Genomic DNA, 19,682 nt, shown 5'->3' with positions numbered 1-19,682 from the left:
TGATTCACAGGGTTGCTATTTGGTCGGCACATGATCTATTTTGCCTGAATCCAGCTTGGTTGGCTCTAAGGTGGCTCTACTGCTGCCTCAATGTGTTGCAAGATTATCCAGTAATTTTCCAGGCGGTTGGCGACTGTCCTGCAGGCTAGAGCCCCCACTTTTCTCGTCTTGGTGTTCTTCCCACGAAGGGAACCCATGGAGTTGCGATCAGGTCAGTGTTGAGCTTCTTACAGCAGAGGCTAGAGAGTACTTCTCCCCATCCATGATGAAAGTGTATGACGCCGCTATGGCTGTTCATCACGGTCTCGTGGAGGGTTCGCCTGATCACCAGGTTCCTCAGGGGCGTGAGAAGGGTGAGTCCACCTCGATCACGCCCCGTACCCTATTGGGACCTTATGTGGTCTTACAGGGCCTACGGCCCCTTTCGAGCCCCTCAGTGCGCCAGTTTTCCTCATCTTGATGGCGTTCGCTTCTTTCAAAAGGGTGGGGGACCCCCAATGCATTCTCTGTGTCCCATGGGTGCCTAGAATTTGGGCCGGGTTACTCTTGCATTATCTTGAGCGGCCCGGTTACGTACCCAAGGTTCCCACCACTCCCTTCCGGGACAAGGTGGTGAACCGGCAGGCTCTCCCCTCTGGGGAGGAAGCCCAACCTCTAATGTGTTGTGTCCAGCACGTGCGCTGCGCCTCTATCTGGACCGCACACGGAGCCTTAGAAGCTCTGAGCAGCTCTTTGTTTGTTATGGGGACAGCACACAGGGAGGGCTGTCTCCAAACAGAGTTTAGCGCACTGGATTGTGGATGCCATTACGGTGGCATACCAGTCCCAAGATCGGCAGTGAGAGCCCAGTCAACTCGGAGTATGGCCTCCTCATGGGCACTGGTGCAGGGCGCCTCTCTGACAGACATTTAAAACGCTGTGGGTTGGCCTACGCCCAGTACCCTCACAAGGTTTTACTACCTCAGAGTGGAACCAGTGTCAACCCATGTCCTAAGTGCTACCGGCATATAGGACGTGCACCTGGTTTGGGCGAATGCCTTTAAGAGCTCCTCCTTCCCTTCTCAGCTGAGTCCCGCATACTATTTAGCCTCCCTACTTTACCCCTCTCAGGGCGAATTAAAGCCATTCCATCCATCACTAAGCATTGGCATTTGGTAACGGACTTGGCGGAGTAGTCTGTTGGGACCTAGTCCAGTATCGCCGTGGCATGTAGAGATAGATCCCCAGTCAGTCTCTCAACACAATGCTTTACGGAAACCTCTGCAGCGACCGGGAGATACCTCTCAGGTTCCTCAGCCCAAAGGGTGAATGAATGACCGCTGCCATCATCCTTTTATACCCATATGTATGGGGCAGAGACTGGCGTGTGTGTGCCATTCGCCAAGCCCATTTGCGTTTTATATTTATCTCGGAGATTATAGGTTCAGAAGATTAAACCCCAGTCAGTCTCTCAACACAACAGTCGTAACCGAGACGTTTTTCAGTTGAATGTTATTTGGGGACCCTCAAAGTAAAGTGTTAGCAGATGTTAAACAGACAGTTAACTAATTACTTTTTACAAAAAAAAAATCCAAGTGTTCCGAGGTCAAACGATACATTTTAATGAGTAAGAGATACTAAAATGAGCACCATCCGCAGATCTTCCAAACTAACACATGATTTATAATATGTCAGCTTTCATTGTGAGGTAGCCTTGGCTCATATTGTGTATCTTGAAACCGATTGCATCATTACATCAGCTGTTAATGTGAAGTGTCAATGGCTTTTATGACAGATTGTGTCATGACGTGACAAGGGACATGTTGTGACCAAAGACAGTGGAGACCATTAAGATAAAAAAAAAATTTTTTGCAAAAAAAATTCTGTTGACCCGTTTATTATATTACATCTTTTTAAAAAGCGCCATAATATGTCACCTTTTTTATTGGAATAAATCAAAATAACAATTCAAGTGAATCTATATATTAATTTTTCCCTATTAACATAAGCAAAGGGTGAACTTAAACAAACAATCAAAACCCATAGTATACCTCACCACCCACTCCCTAGGGGGAGAATTTAACTACAGTTTCAAATAGAGAGAAGAACATTTAAATGACACAGAAGAATAAACAAAATATTCCATAGAATTAAAAAATACACTTTTGAGAAAATTCAGTAGAGTATCCCAATTTTTGTAATATTTGTCAGTGAATTTAGCATCATATAGAAAAGACAACAGATCTTCTAACCAGGAAAAAGTGGTGAGAGATTTAGAAGACTTCCAGTGTAGTCAAATTCGTCTGCGAGCAGTGATGCAAAAGCAAAAACATTTGCACACTTTTTGTGTTCTCATTCTAAATTGACGAAACACCAAAAATAGAAATTAAAGGGCATGGCTCGAGTGAATTATTCAAAACTTTAGAAAAAGTATCAACAAAGGAGTACCAAAAGTCTCCCAACTTTGAACAAGAAAAAAACATATGGGTATTATCAGCAGGAGACAGCAAGCATCTATTGCAAGTGGCATTCACATCCAGGAATAGCTTACTTAATTTGATGTTTGTAAAATCTCCAGTCTCATCAGGTTACACTGGCTCCCTGTTGCCGCCCGCATAAAGTTCAAAGCTATGCTCCTGGCCTACAAGACCACCCCTGGGTCTGCACCATCGTATCTTCGTATGTTCCTGCCATATTCTGCGGTCTGCAAATGAACAACGACTAGTGGTACCATCCCAAAAAGGAAAAAAGTCACTCTCCCGTACCTTCTCTGGATCTGTTCCACATTGGTGGAATGATCTACCAGCTGCTACAAGATCAGCAGACTCGGTTGCCATCTTTAAAAAACGCCTAAAAACGCATCTCTTCCGTCAACACGTCGCTGATTGATTTAACCTAATTCTTTTCCCTTTCTTCTTATTATAATAATAATAATACTAACCTCACTTTTCTTAGCTTTGTATACTGTGCTAGGCTTTAATGGACTAGTTTTGATGCACTTATGTATTTTGTTGCCTATGTTGTTATAATTGCCAATGTTTCCTCATCTGTAAGTTGCTTTGGATAAAAGCCTCTGCTAAATGACTAAATGTAAATGTAAATGTAATGCAAATGCAAATGTAAAATTAATTCTATGAAAAACTTTAAATTGAATCAGACTCAGTCGGGCACAGGATGATGAAGAGTTAACCATACCAGAAGCTAATTCCCACCATTCTAAATTTATACTACTTCCAAGCTCTTCTTCCCATTGATCTTTAAAACGAGAAGATGAAGGCAAAGCATAACAAATAATTGTATATAAAAATGAAAGATACCTATTTTTATGTAATAAAACCTTTCATATTTAGAAGGAATTAAAGAGGCACATGCTAAGGCAGAGAGTAAAGATGAAGAACAGGACTGGGCTTATAACCTACACCAGTGTAAATGGGGAGAATTGTACCAGCTATTAATTTTGCTAATATGCCCAGTAATAAATAAATATAGTCTATATAGTGTGATTCCAGAGTTGACAAAAAGTCAAGTTGGTTATTATAGCACCACCTTGTGGAATATTAATTCATTATAATAATGTTGGAGCATTCAGATATGAAGGTGGCGACCAAGTTTTGTTATGTATGTCTTTGCTTCTATATTAATTTTTATTAAAGTTAATATAACATTTAATATAATATTTATATTTTTCCAAACAATTACTAAAATTGAATTTTTAAGAGAAATTAACTCGGGGAAGGAACACTTTTCTAAAATCAAAGTTGTCCTTTACATTCACAAAAGGGCACAATAAATATGAACGGTACATATATATAAGCTAAACTGTGCTGTATTTATTGTTTATTAAGAAGATTGTACACAGTTGCTGACAAATGTTCTTTTTATTATAAAACATAGACAATTACAAAATATCACAGATATTTTAGTATCTTTTTTTGAAGAAGATCAATAAATGATAAGATGCATTACCATTGGATTACAATGTATAAACAATGTGACATTTATGAGTCAAAATCTTCTTAATTCAGATACTATTTCCAAGACCAAATGAGCAATTTGACATTTTCATTAAATACATTTACAACTGTCATTAAGAAATGTCTCACCATGCATCCAGTTTGGAAATGGTTCAATTGATGCAAGATGCGTCATTTAGCCAGGCAGAATCTTTACATTCTTTATTAATTTAATAAATGACAACCTTATTTCTTTTGTTCTCCATCCATAGATTATTGGGTTAAAACAACTTGGAAAAAATAAATATATGATGCTCATTAATATACGGTTGTTGGAAGACACATTATTTCTTATTCTGTATGACATAAATGCAATCATTGCAGAAGTCAGACTAAGTGTTATAACAATTATATGAGTAATGCAGGTATTAAGGGCCTTCATATTGGCCTGGCCAGATTTAAAAACTGAGAAAAAAATGACAACATAGGAAGCCGTAATCAGAAGAAAATCTGTAGTTGGTATAAGAAAAGTAGAAAAAAGACCCATAAAGTTATTAATGGATATATCACCACATGCCAACTGAACCAATGCCATGTGTTCACATGCACAATGATCAATGATATTTGTACAGAACGACAGTCTTCCAGCCAGAGAGACCACGATTACCACCAGTAGTGCATTTCTTATTACTGATGGAATAACAAATTTGACAAAATTACTGATTTCCATGTATTTATGATAATAAAGAGGTTTGCATATGGCAAAGTAACGGTCTAGTGCCATCCAAAAAAGCAAGGTAGATTGAAATGCTCCAATGAAATGAATGCAAAACATTTCTGTCAAACAACCGGTTAGGGTTATTCCGCTCCAATTAAATAAAAAGCTAAGAAGCATGTGGGGTACAAAAACCATAGGCAATGACAAGTCTGAAAGAGCCATACAACCTATTAGTACATACATAGGGGAGTGCAGAGATTGTTGTGATTTGATTAAATATATGAGAGTAGAATTTGCTGTAATCGACAATAAAAACATCAGAAAGAAAGGGATGAACAACAAAGGCCTCCATTCTCCCAGGCTGTAGAAAGCATTCATTTTGAAGTCTGTGAATGAACGATTTTGTGAAAGAAGATCCTTCATGCCTGTTTGCACACTGCGGTTCTGTGGATAAATGTTGTTAATAAAACTGAAAGGATGAATTGTTATGACGTATCACACCAAGCTTCATTACAGTTATATTTCTTATATTCAGACTGTTGAAAAAAATATCATATCATCATTTATGACTTTAAGAAAATCAATGTCATCAATGATATCGTAAACATTTCAAATGAACTAGTTTAAATTGCACTGCATACAACTGCAGAAAAAAGCAATTGACATCTCACCATGTCATAAATCCAACGAATGACTCATATAACAAGGATACCAACATAAAATCCACACATAACAGGAGGATAATACAAAATATGATGTTAAATCTGCCCACATTACTCATTATCAATCATTAGTATTTGCACATTTGTAACATTGTAATAACAGGATATTTTTCATGCAGAATAGCAATCACATTCATATTATTAGATAACATGCCTGGTTGGATGCCTTGTCTTAAAGAAAATAAAAACTGGACACGACATGGTCTCTTAATACATATTGATATGTCCCCATGAGTCTACTTCCATAGAGGAATACATCATATTTTTGTTGTGTCATAGGACTGTGGCCGAGGTAACTATTTCTTTGCATTCAAAATTCATAACAAATACCTTGCAAATAAAAAACAAAAATACTCCATAGGAGCCTGATTTGTTCATCTCAACCAGACTAAATCTGGCCTATAGGTTTCACAGGTATGTAAAGATGTTGCATAACTGTGTAGTGTGGAAGGCCAGATGGTCTAACAGCCTGACCAGGATATAAAAACATGGGTGGATGAGTTGGTATAGCACTACGGCTTTGCAGTCCTGGCTGGGGCAAGAGGCATTCCTTATGAAGTTTGCTTGTTCTCCCTTTGTCAGCGTGGCTTTCCAACAGGTACCTCCATTTTCCCCACAGTCCAAAAACATGCAGATGAAAGTGAATCGTTGTAAAACTGACATTAGTTGTGTGAATATTGGAGAATACTTGATGTGATGGACTGGCCATCTGTACGGGAAGTCCTCTGCTTACAGCCTGCATGCTGGGATAGATGCCAAGCCTCCTATAACCCTGCAGCTGTGTATCAAAGTGTATCAGATAGATAGATAGATAGATAGATAGATAGATAGATAGATAGATAGATAGATAGATAGATAGATAGATAGATAGATAGATAGATAGATAGATAGATAGATAGATAGATAGATAGATAGATAGATAGATAGATAGATAGATAGATAGATGATAGATAGATAGATAGATAGATAGATAGATAGATAGATAGATAGATAGATAGATAGATAGATAGATAGATATTCAGTCCTTATTACTGGACTTTGTTTATTTGCCAAGCCCTGTCTCAAGGGCTCTATTAGTGTAATAAGGGTCATGCACACTTACCTTGGCTGTAAACACGCCAAATAGCACTCAAGGGATATAGAGCTATAATCCGAGTGGACTGAGAGACCGTTCACTCCACCAAGGGCCCAATTATCTCACATCTGTGGTAAGGAGGCTTTGTGTGGCCACAAATGATCAGTGTGATGTCAGTCCTGTCCATGACAAATCACTTTTGCCTTGTACATTGTCACTGGGTAATTTGTTACATCAGGTTGTTTACCATTTTAATTGTTCCTGGTTGTTAACCTGTCGATTGCCACAACATGGTCTTTGACCTCAACCAAGCATGTGGAAAAATAATTTCCTTTTCAAAAGGTACAGTAGTGCCAAATGTTACATAGAAATTTGTTATTATCTTCCTTTTGTAGTTTGTATATAATTCACTTTTTTTTACAATTCAAGAGTTCAGTTCATAAAATAATTTAAAAAAAAAACACAACTTATAAAAAAATACTTAGGGTGCACAACTACATTAGTACTGCCAAAGGACAGAGAAAGCATTTAGTCATATGTTACAAAAAGAGTATAAAGACCAAAAAACAAACACAACAAACAATCAAACATAATAAACAAAACACAATAGACTGAACTGGTAATACTGTATAGTCCATCGACAGTACATGGCCGATGTATGGAGGTGCTTGATTATAAGAGGAGGATTGGTGCCATATGGAACTCACCCCAAATATGAATGTATACATTTAAGTTTTATTTTATTAAACCTTATTAAACCCTAAAGACTTAAATGGAGAGGAAAAAATATGTGTTTTCAAACAAAAACATATTAAACTATGTTCACATTGTCAGCAAAATCCAATATTTTTTATCATACCAGATGTGCTCAAATTTGTTGGTACCCCTCCACAAAAAATGAAGAATGCACAATTTTCTCTGAAATGACTTGAAACTGACAAAAGTTATTGGAATCCACCATTGATTATTCCATATTTAATAGAAATCAGACTTTGCTTTTGATTTTTATTCAACATATTGTAAATAATAAAACAACCAATAATGTCATGGACACAAATTATGCGACCCCTAACCTAATATTTTGTTAACAGGTAGTTTGGCCCACTCTTTCTGAGCAAACTGCTCCAGCTGTCTCAGGTTTAGCTAGGTGCCTTCCCCAGACTGCAGGTTTCAGCTCTTTCTATGGATGTTTGATAGGATTCAGATCCGGACTCACATAGGGCCACTTCAGAATAGTCCCATGTTTTTTTCTTATCCATTCTTGGGTGATTTGTGTGTTTTGGGTCATTATCCTGTTGTAGGACCCATGACCTGTGACTGAGACAGAGCTTTCTGACACTGGGCAGTACGTTTCTCCCCAGAATGCCTTGATAGTCTTGAGATTTCATTGAGATTCAAGGCACCGTGTGCTAGATTGCCACCTGTCGAGGGTCAGGCAGTGCCGCATTGACTGGGCGTGCTCGATGGAAAAACGAGCCATCATGGTGACTGAGTCTAGTTCTTTCCCGAGATAAGAGGGGAAAGCTTGCTCTTGTCCAAGTCGACCCGTAATGCCCAGTCGGTCGAAGTTGCCGTGGCAATAGGTCCAAAACAACAGACACAAGACACAACAGATCTTGCGAGTGCGCTAAGATTAGCCAGTCATTGACATAGTTGAGAATATGCATGCCCTTCTCCCTGATGGGAGCGAGAGCAGCCTCCGTGACCTTGGTAAAGGCACGAGGAGACAGGGCCAGTCCGGAGGACAGGACCTCGTCCTGTAAAGCTCGACTCTCGAGGGCAAACTGAAGGAATGGTCTGTGCCGAGGAAGAATCAAAACATTTGATTGAAAGTATGCGTCCTTCAGGTCGATAGCCCTGGAACAATTGTGAAGTCAACCCTCATCTCCGTGATACTCTGTCCACTTAAAGGCAGCCGCTCTCCATATCCTCCGTATCCGCTGCATAGCAAAGTTCAAGTTTGGTGAACTCTGACCTGCGAATTAACATCGCATGAGAAAAATGGAAGATCAAAACGTCACAGCGTGAACTCTTGGTACAAATGTGAAAGATGGAGGAATCGCTTGCGCCCATTTTAGCAGCACCGTTCAAACAAATTTCAACATGCTCAACATCTAATCTGACCGCGGCATTATTCCTCTTATTAATATGGCCTTGTAAACTACCAGTATTGTTTAGCGTGTTGACAAATGTTAAAAGCTCTCCTTCTTGTAAATTGCTTTGGATAAAAGCGTCTGCCAAATAAATAAATGTAATATTATGTAAATGTAGTGTGGCGAGTCGCCCATAGTGCAATCAGCGTCGCAATGGGAACGGACAAAATTAACAAGGCGCAGCTGCCGGTCATCCACACATGAAAGGCAACGTCACAGAAGACACGGTGAGCTACGACTCCATGTCATGAATTGTCTCCCTGTTGCCCCACAGGCTCAGACGACTGACAAACGGCAGATGCCACAGACCCATCCAACGACCTGCACTTCTGCATGAAGGACCTACAAGCCACCATTCATCACCCCACAGAACTGCACCCGCGCCCGGAGCTCTTTATTCCCTGCTTGCCTGCCGGCCAAGGGCAGCACCATTCAATAAATTACCCTACCGGGCTTGTGAATTTTGACATGACTGTCCACTTCACCCAGAAAAAGATTATAGGTAGAGGCCCTCGAGACCCCACTGGACCCAGGGCTTATAAAATTGGGGAAACTGAAGGTTCTGTGTACCTTCATTGTGTCCTCTTCATGTGTGTTTCTGTGTGCGTGTATGTAAGAGAGGGTGTTTGACACTGGCTGAGGACCAAAAATATGAACACCACACCAGAGGTGGGTAGTAACGCACTACATTTAATTTATTACATTTACTTGAGAAACATTTTGGAAAAAATGTACTGTATGTAACAAAGTTCCATAAAAGGAAGGAAGGAGGTGGGAACCGGCGAACGTAACAACAACATTTACTTAAATAAACATAATAAAAAATTAGCTTTAGATGAAATACAATGTGTATACACGATTTAAGGTTTAAAAACGATCGATTTTCCACATAATGTGCATGTTTGTATCTCCTCTTTGCACCACCTCTCTGAAACGCGCTGATATTTTACAAAGCTCATCGCTCTGAAAAGCCATGTTCACTAGTGCGTAATGATTATAGAATAAAACTATAAAATTCTAGCAGCCAGGCAAAAAGTGCAAAACAGTTTGCAAACTTTGGCGAGGAATCCAAAACTCCATTGGAGGAGAAAAAAACCACAGAGGGTAACCAGGCCAACCAGGGGATTCAAGTTCCCCTCTGGCAAAAGCTGCAGCCTCTGCCCAAGCCTGACAGTGCTTGTATAACAAGGCAAAATAAAAAAATATATTTTTTTAAGATTATCATTAAAAATATTATAGCGGCTGAAATTTTGTAATGTCGCCGCATCCTTTATCCAGCTCTATCATCACAGCTTTTGTCAGTTCTGGGCATTGACTACATCCTGCCCGCTCTGGTAACCTTGGACTGCGTCCTGCCCGCTCTAGTAACCCTCGAACAATGAGACAAGACTGGCTGAGAGTAAAGTACCGTTCTACACTCTTTGATGCAACAAATACATCACTTGTTATTGAAAGTGTTCCTGGTTCTGGTTGATCAAACTAGTGCAGCCTAAACCTTCGGAACATTTTTATAATGAAAGCATAGTGTATGCAACATTAAAAAGCCTTTAGTCTATATTTAAACTGACAGGGTGTGTCTACCTCCCTCCAGTGCGGGGAAGACTGTTCCAAAGTTTAGGCGCTAGATAGGAAAAGGATCTGCCGCCTGCAATTGATTTTGAAATTCTAGGGGTTACTAACTGACACCTGAGACTGTAGTGCACGTGAAGGACTGTAATACAAGAGAAGTTCACTCAAGTAGCGAGGAGCTAAACAATGTAGGGCTTTATAGGCAATAAGCGAGATTTTAAAGTTAATGCAATGCTTTATAGGTAACCAGTGCAAGGTTGACAGAACCGGGCTAATATGCTCATACTTTTTAGACCAGTTGCAGTTTTTGTAATAAGCCTGCAGGGCAACCATATATAGTGCATTACAGTATTACAGTAATCTATTCTTGATGTCATAAACGCATGAATTAACTTCTCTGCATCTGATGGTGACAGCATATGACGTAGTTTAGATATATTTTTAAGATTGAAAAATGCAATTTTACGTGTGTTGGCGACACAGTACTATCAAATAAAATGCCAAGATTCTTTGCTGAAGACGAGGGTTTTATGGGACATCCGTCAACAGTTAAGCAGAATTTTTGGTTGTTACGTATGGCGGTTTTTGGTCCAAAGCGGAAACACTTCTGTTTTGTCCGAGTTCAGTAATAAGAAATTGCTACTCATCCACTTTTTTTGTATATCGACTTTTCATTCCACTATTGCTGTGTTTCATGAGGCTTCGAGGAAATATAAAGTGCTGTATCATCAGCATAACAGTGAAAGCTAAATCTGTGTCTCTTTATTACATCTCCTAGATGTAGCATGTATAATGCAAAGAGCATAGGCCCTAAGACGGAGCCCTTGGACTTGCGATTTGCGCGACACCTCATTGTTTATTGCTACATATTGAAAATGGTCGGATAAATAAGATCTAAGCCATTTCAAAGCTATTCCCTTAATGCCCACATCATTTCCGAGTTTACGGAGAAGCGTGCTGTGTTCAATGGTGTCAAATGTAGCACTAAGATCTAGCCAGAAGCAGCTCATTTGTAACTCTGATCAAAGCAGTCTCTGTACTGTGATGTAAATAGGAACGTATTTGAGTTGTGACTACTTTTTCCAGAACTTTAGATATGAAGGGTCGATTCGATAAAGGTCTGTAGTTAACTAGTTCGCTAGGGTGGAGATGTTTTTTTTTGACAAGGGGCCTTATAACAGCCACCTTATATGCTTTAGGCACATGTCCTAGTGTCAGAGATGAGTAACAAATGCTAAGAAGAGGATCTATAATAAACCCCCTTTACATAGTAGGAATAAAAGTCAATGGGGGCTTATCTTGAAGTGAACTACTCCTTTAAGTGCTGTAGTTTTTTAAATTATTGTCAACACCATAATAGGTCTAATTATCACATAAACACTCATAAGACATATCTATCAAGAGAGACTGTCACACAACAACTTTTTAAATAAAATTTAATGTTACTTGTATTATATTGAAATTCACTCAATAACCCTTTGATTTAGAATTGTAGAACAGATTGATTTTACATTTAACAATGACAATGCAAAAATGTACACTTAATTCCAAATATACAAGAGTAACATTTAATATTTTCTTTAAACCCCATATTTTTTTAACCTGCACAGGATTTAAACAAATTTTTGTTGTCAATGCATCATACAATTTACATTTATTCAGAAATACAATTTATTGTTCTTAAAAGGGCAACACTTTATAAAACTTTATAAACCTCAGAAAAGTTAGTCTTATTTCTTTTGTTCTCCATCCATAGATTAGTGGGTTAATACAACTTGGAACAAGTAAATATAAGATGCTTATGAATATACGGCCACTTGAAGAAATTTCATTCCGTATTCTGTATAACATAAATGCAATCAAGGCAAAAGTCAAACTGAGTGTCATGACAATCAGGTGTGTAACACAGGTATTAATGGCCTTTAAATGGCCCTTACCAGATCTGAACACTGAGACAAAGATTGCAACATAGGAAGTAGCAATGAGAATAAAATCTGTAGTTGGTATGAGAAAAGCAGAAAAAAGACCTACAAAGTTATTAATGGATATATCACCACATGCCAACTGAACCAATGCCATGTGCTCACATAGACAGTGATCAACAATATTTGTACAAAAGGACAGTCTTCCAGCCAGAGAGACCATGGTTACCACCAGTAATGCATTTCTTATGACTGGCCCAGCAATAAACTTCATAAAATTGCCAATTTCCATGTATTTATGATAATAAAGAGGTCTGCATATTGCAAAGTAACGGTCTAGTGCCATCCAAAAAAGCAAAGTTGAGTGAAAAGACCCAACAAAATAGATGCAAAACATTTGTATCAAACAACCGTTCAGAGATATGCTACTCCAGTTAAATGAAAAGTTAAGAAGCATGTGAGGTACAAAAACCATAGGCAATGTCAAGTCTGAAAGAGCCATACAACCTATTAGTACATACATAGGTGAATGCAGAGACCGTTGTGATTTGATTAAATATATGAGAGTAGAATTGGATGTGATTGACATTAAAAACATCAGAAAGAAAGGGATGAACAACAAAGGCCTCCATTCTTCTAGGCTGTGGAAACCATTTAGTGTGAAGACTGTAAATGTTTGATTTTGTTCTGGAAGATCCTTCATCCTTCAGTCTGTTTCTGTAAAATAAATCTGATACATGAATTCGACAGAGCGTAAGATAAAAGTCTTCAGATAAAAATAAAACACATGACTGGCATGTCTTTAAACAATGTTGAATTTGACCCTGCTTTGATGTTTCTGTGATTATATTGTGATGTAAATGTGCACAGGAGTGCTGTTAATAAAAAAGCTCCCTCTAAACAGTCATAGGTTCAATTAATGACATATGATACAAAAGCACAAAGTTTATGAATAACAAGATACAATTTAAAATCTACCCACAACTCTCAATAATTAGATTTCTCTTACACTGACCGACAAAAACTACTTTCTCTTAGTCTCAGTGTTGTTAGACTGAAATGAAAGCTCGACGCATATCATTGTTTCTAAATACCATGTTCTGTTCCCATGAGTTTCTACGTTCATATGCATCATAGGGCCACACCTACTGGAAACTTTTGAAATAATTTTTCTTTTCAATTTACTAATGAATTAAGACCTACAAAGAATTTGGGCTTCATTTACAAAATGCTCCATAGAAACTGTACTAAATTTGATTTTACGAAGTGCGAACGTACGCACATACATCCCTTTTCAGATGTGAAATCTATGAATCATAAAATGATCTTGAAATAGCGCACAACTGAACACTTTCATATCACAGCATTTTAACAATGTCTTATCAATATTGTTGACATGAAAGAGCACGTCAACATCCAAAGCCTTTACGGTGGCAGCACTTTTCCACATCAAACACAGTTTATAAAAATACTAACATTGACATTAATTTTTGGGTAACTTTACTGTGTCAGCATATCTTAAGTGCCTCCAGTAAACATTTTTGAACAATTTATATTAAGCAACTTTTATATTTTATATAAGCTTTTATTCCAAGAACATCACTTTCTATTGTATAGACAGTTTTAATGATTATTTATTATAGAATATGTGCATGTGAACGATACATGCATATTTTTGTGAGTAGGATTTAAATGTGGTTAAATTAATTAAACAGATCTTGGAGACCTGCTCTGTTGTTATAGGAGAAAAACATTACCAAATTGATATTTAATGATATCTACACAAACTGCACTGCTCTCAGTTATTGAAGCCCAGAGACTGGCAAAATAAGCCCCTTAATCATCTGTACTCATCCTACTGGATCCATCTGCTGCTCTTGACATCATTAACCACCACATCCTCCTGTCGATCCTCAAGACTATGGGTATCTCTGGAATGGTGCTACCATGGCTCAAGTCTTAATTTAGAGTTTAGAAAATTTAGAAATTAAGAGAATCCTGGAGAGGAATAGGTCTCTGGGTCCCAACATCTCAATACAGGGATGCCTCAAGGCTCAGTGCTTGGACCGCTGCTCTTTTCCATATTCATGCCATCTCTAGGTTCTGTCATTTGGAAACATGGCTTTTCCTATCACTGCTATGCGGATGAAACACAACTCCAATTGGCATTTCAGCCGACGATTCAACTGTTCCTGCATGCATTGCAGCATTCTTGAGTGACATTAGCCTATCGATGATGGACAATCACCTGCAGCTGAACTGCTTGTAATCCTGGCCGACCCGAAGATTTCATCACAACCTTTCCATTCAAATAGGTGTATCAACCATCAAATCTTCCAGAACGGCCGAAAACGAGCACCCGGCCCTGAAGATTCATCCTCTACAACATTAGGGAAATTTGACCTTTCCTGTCCGAGCATGCTATATCAGTTTAGACTCTTGACCTGTCCAGACTGGACTATAGCAATTAGCTACTAGCTGGACCCCCAGCTTGCTCCATCAAACGCGGCAAAAGTATTCTTCACTGATCCGAAGAGAGCACACGTCACTCCTCTCATCATTAAGTTACATTGGCTCCCGATAGTCGCTCGCATTAAATTCAAAGCTCTGCTCTTGGCCTACAAGACCACCACTGGTCCGGAACCCCATACCTTCACTCGCTAATACGGACCTATTCACCCGCCAGATGCCTACGCTCTGCAAACCAATGACGTCTTTAAGTGCCACCCCAAAAAGGTTATCAGTCTCACATCTGGATCTGTTACACATTTGTGGAATGATCTCTTAATTTAGCAAATACATAAAAATCAGTGTTGAAAACTGTCTTCCTACCTTCCTCTCATTTACTAAAGTTTATAATAGTGATTGATATATTGAGCTGTACGATTTTGTGGAAAATTTACCATCAGTGAACTTCAACCCGTATGATGATAAATACATAAAGTAACCTGCAATTTCATTTTTCAAACAGCGATATATATTAACACTTAGGAAACTTTATGATTCACACTTATTCTCAAGTCTAGGAATAAGAGTAAAATGACTTCATTCTTAGAATTTTGAAACACTTAAGAATACATTTTTATTCCAAGATGCTTTATACATACGGACCCTTACCGATTAACTCTGACTTCTGATTTCTGTTTATTTTCTATTCTTTCTATCCTATCTAAATAATCATTTGCTTTGAATACTGTGGTTGGCTATAAAGAGACCAGTTTTTACTACACTGATGCTTTTTGTTGTCCTAATGTTGTTCAAATTGCTTCAATTGATTACCTCATTTGTAAGTTGCTTTGGATCTGCTAAATAACTAAATGTAAATGTAATAAGCCAGAGTTTAAGGTGCTTGCAATGTGATGATTAGATCTGTTTTAGTTCACCCCCACAACTTTAATTTGAATGGGTTTGTATGTTGCGTCGCGCAACATCCAGTCTGGACAATATTTGAAATTATAATGGGTTTTAATGTTTTAATGCGTTATATAGTCTTTTGTTGTGTCGCTCCGTGCTACGGTGCAGACACGGTGTTAGAAAACAAGCACTATATAATGGTTCATTCATCTAATTAATGTATCTTAGTCTGAAGTTCCATTATCAAGCTAAAAAACACAAACTCACATTGTCTCTATGAAAAACTTCTGCGATCTCTGCAGAATTATGCATGTGAGAACTATACTGCATAAGCCAAATCATGAGTAGGCCTCTAAATGTTGTGCAACACAACTGCCACAAGCTCATTACTGAACTTTGTTTACTTGGCCGGAGCCATCTCAGGGGCATTCTTAGTTTGTTGCTACTTTGCCAATAAACACGCCAAATAGCACTCATGGGGAATCGGTTTAAGATTAGAGTGGACTAAGAGATACTACTGACATCACCATGGGCCCAATTATCTTAGTCACATTCATTAGTTTGTTTGACCACAAGTGTGTTACTTGAATCATCTAAATTGGCCATAGTTTTATTTTCTGAAAATGAAGAGTTAAATATTAAAACAAATCTCACAGAATGTCACAGTAAAAACAAACTGACCCTGTATCATTACCAAGCTTGTACCCACTACTGAATCAACTTTACGTAACTTAAAGGGATTGTTCACCAACAGTATGCCTCATTGATGCGTGTTCAGCCACAGAGTAAACTAAAAGGCTGTATGATGCTGTGGCAGGCCCAGAAGTTGTGCATATTAGCAAAAAATGCATCTGCTTCTATGGTACCATTGCACATATTGGACCAGTTTTTCAGTACCACGCAGGTTCCTGTTTTTTATATGCATAACAGTCATACAATGTTTTTAGAAAGGGACGTGATTTGTTTATTTGTCACAGACACCCAAATGATCACAGCTATGATAAATGTTGACAGTATATGCACAGTATCAATCAAACAGTGTTTTCAGTATAGACACAAATAGTTTTATTTAAATCATTTTTTCAATGTTTTCGCTGAAAATAAGTGACAATGTCCTAAATTAAAACACAGTTATTATAATTCAGATGCTGATGTTTGTCTGATGAGCATATTTTAGTAGCTTTTACTTTTGAGTTGTTGGCATTTACATTGCACTTACAAGACTCTTTCATTAAGTGAGAGTTGTGAATACATTTATGGCTGTTGTGGCAGTGTTTTCAAAAGGATATTGGGGCGGTCAGATAAGCTCAACACACAATTATATCAGATTTTTTTAGATGTCACTGAGCTCTTCATTACATGCTTCTCTAAAACCCCATTCAGGATAAAACCTAAATATTTGGTCACAGAGTGTGCGTTTATTAAATTTAATAGTGTAATATATACAAAGGAAAGGTTTTACATAAATCCATATACAATAAATCATGTGATCGGAGGAGCATTTGCATAATGGTAAAACACATTTTTTTGCGGTCTGCTACATCATATTAGCTGTGTCCCAAATGACAAACATAATATACACTTAAACTATGCACTCAACCATGTAGTGTATGAATTTTAGAAGAGTAGTATCGTCCCAAATGGAATACTAAACAGGTTTTCTACTAAACTGAAGTTAGTTTTCACAGAATTTGTGAATTGTTTATTTAATGCAATTTTCATCTGTTTTGCCTAGCATAACTTTAGTCATCATCAGATTGAAGCGTTATCACTCTGCAGGGAAGTTTTGCTTGACTGCAACGAAACTGCAACCGTGGAGTGCGTGAAGTGTCCACAATTCCTTGTTTCATATTTTGGTAAAAAAATCATCCGGGTACTTCTTTATTTATACAATGGTGTAGAATAGTGCATAAGTGTGCGATTTGGGATGCACCTTTTGACATTTTTCATTCACATCCAACATAACCGCCACTTTGCAATTTGTCAGAAAGGATAATGATCCCTTTACACAGTCCCTCCAACAGCACGTTTGAAGAGAATGTGTGGCACCAGCCAGGATCCTGCCATTTATACAGTGACAAGTCCCAAACCACACTGCAGTGTTGGGGGAGATAAAGACTGAGAATTTAAGAGCAGGGAAGGACCTTCTCAAAGTTAGGGAGAGAGAGACAAAGACAGAACATTTCAAGGGACTGCTGCAGAGATTTTCCCTCAACTATAACATGCTTTAAAACGAAATATGAAAAGCAATAATTTAGCTTCTTTCGACTCGATAAGGACATTTTATGCTTAACACTTTTTGATAGGTAATCATGTATTTCACAATATGTCTTCATAGGTTATATTGTATGCATATGCGTTGATTCTTTAAATGGATTTTATACTGGATTCATTATGAGTACTTGCTATTTTTTTTAAGGTCTGTATTGCAAGATTTATTAACAGAGAATGGGTGATCGACCAGGCAACGTCTCTTTTACTGAATTCCAGTTAATTGGATTCACAGACCTCAAAGGCTATCGACCTCTTCTCTTCATTCCTTTCTGCATCATTTTAGTGTTTTCATTGCTTTCCAATGGAATTATAATGTTCGTCATCGCAACACACAGGAAGTTACATGCACCCATGTATATTCTTATTGGTTTTATTGCAGCTTTGGGCTTTTTTGTTCCGATTTATTTTGTTCCAAGAATGTTGGTCAGTTTTCTGTGGAACCTGAACACCATCACGCGACACGAGTGTTTGATACAGATGTTTTGCCTGCACTTTTCTGGCTGTTTTCAGTCCAGCATCCTTCTTGGGATGGCTGTGGACCGTTATATTGCTATTGTTTTTCCTTTACGTTACAATGACTTTGTGAATCTTACGAACTCTGTTATTTTCTCAGCAATTCTCAGCATTCGTAACGCTGTTATTATTGTTGCCATGGTAGGTCTAGTTGTGCCACTTACATTTTGTAAAACAAATCTGATTTACCACAGTTTCTGTGAACATACATCAGTCGTCAATGTAGCTTGTAATGATATTTCTAAAAACTATTTGGCTCTTTTGATAGCGTTTGGCATACCGTCTTTCGACTGTTTCGTGGTATTCTGCTCGTATGTCATTATTTTCGTTGTTATATTTCGGTCTCCTTCAGGGGAGTCCCGCCAAAAAGCCATTCACACATGCACCACACACATAATGGGCATCGCAGTAGCCTATATCAGTGTCGTTACTGCGTTTGTAGGGTATAGGGTTAGTACAATACCCAGAGATGTCCGTATCCTGACTAGTTCAATGTATCTTCTTGTACCTGGACTCTTTAACCCTGTTATTTATGGTCTCAGAACCACAGAAATTAGAACTCATGTTGTTAAATATTTCAAATGTAATAAAATTTCTACGTTTTGACTGTTAAATAGGCTACACTGCTGTATTTAAGAATGTTACAGTATACATTTTGTATCCCATGATTTATGTTACAACAATATTGTGGGTCTACATGTAAAAGCTTTGTGATAGTAGTCGACAATAGGCATTCATTATTTTGAATGTCAAACTGTATAGAAGTGCAGGTATCTATTATTTCAAGCCTATATTAATATGTACTTTCCATGTTATTTGATTCAATTACCACAACACTCCAAACTTTTTTATTTTCCCTGTTCTGTTGTTTACTTTCATTTCTTCTGAATACTTTCTACTCATAATTCCTTAGTAACATGGATAATGGGACTTATTGTATTTCCAATGTACTGAATAAACAATTAATGGTTAGTATATATGAATATGAATGTCTATGCAATATATTTTCCTGTTAGAAACACCTGGATGAGTGTATTTTAAGTTCATCTATTTCCAGATCCACTTAAAAGAGAACCAGAGGGTTGTAAGTGACATTTTGGGTGAAATGGAGATACAGTATTAAATATACTCTGTTTAGAGCTCTGTTTACAGGCAAAATAAATTCTTACCACTTAACAAACTGAACCATTGGTTCAAAAAGGTGTAACTGTATTGTGGAGAAAATCCTGTGATCAGCAAATTCAAAATGGCCGAACCGTTGGTGCCAAAAAGGCGCATGTGACATCTTATTTATGATTTTTGTTTTCTTCTGGAAAAACACTGTCATCCATGTGTGTAACATCTTTGTTATAAAAGATTGAAATCAATACACAAGGTCAATACAAACTATGGTATTGGCTCTTCTGTAAAGTAAAGATCTTTAAAGCCCCACTATGGCCATAACTCTTTG

General features: G+C 37.9%; 3 protein-coding genes across 3 annotated transcripts; 1 reads left to right on the top strand and 2 right to left on the bottom strand.

Annotated features, from left to right (window-relative positions):
• Nucleotides 1-4,128: 4,128 nt before the first annotated feature.
• On the bottom strand, nucleotides 4,129-5,073 carry LOC306908788 (olfactory receptor 52E8-like; the record flags this gene model as incomplete). Its single annotated transcript, XM_079481975.1, has 1 exon — nucleotides 4,129-5,073. The coding sequence occupies one exon, from the start codon at nucleotides 5,071-5,073 to the stop codon at nucleotides 4,129-4,131; it is 945 nt and encodes a 314-aa protein (XP_079338101.1).
• Nucleotides 5,074-11,849: 6,776 nt separating this feature from the next.
• Nucleotides 11,850-12,794, bottom strand: LOC306908787 (olfactory receptor 52E8-like; the record flags this gene model as incomplete). Its single annotated transcript, XM_079481974.1, has 1 exon — nucleotides 11,850-12,794. The coding sequence occupies one exon, from the start codon at nucleotides 12,792-12,794 to the stop codon at nucleotides 11,850-11,852; it is 945 nt and encodes a 314-aa protein (XP_079338100.1).
• Nucleotides 12,795-17,893: 5,099 nt separating this feature from the next.
• or55c1 (odorant receptor family 55, subfamily C, member 1) lies at nucleotides 17,894-18,838 on the top strand (the record flags this gene model as incomplete). The annotated part of the gene is made up of 1 exon (XM_079481379.1): nucleotides 17,894-18,838. One exon carries the CDS (start codon nucleotides 17,894-17,896, stop codon nucleotides 18,836-18,838), a length of 945 nt encoding a protein of 314 aa, XP_079337505.1.
• Between the last annotated feature and the right edge of the window lie 844 nt (nucleotides 18,839-19,682).

The sequence above is a fragment of the Barbatula barbatula genome (genome assembly GCF_947034865.1).
Source record: "Barbatula barbatula genome assembly, chromosome: 19".
Taxonomy (NCBI): Eukaryota; Metazoa; Chordata; class Actinopteri; order Cypriniformes; family Nemacheilidae; genus Barbatula; species Barbatula barbatula.
This window is presented reverse-complemented; position numbering and strand designations above follow the sequence as displayed.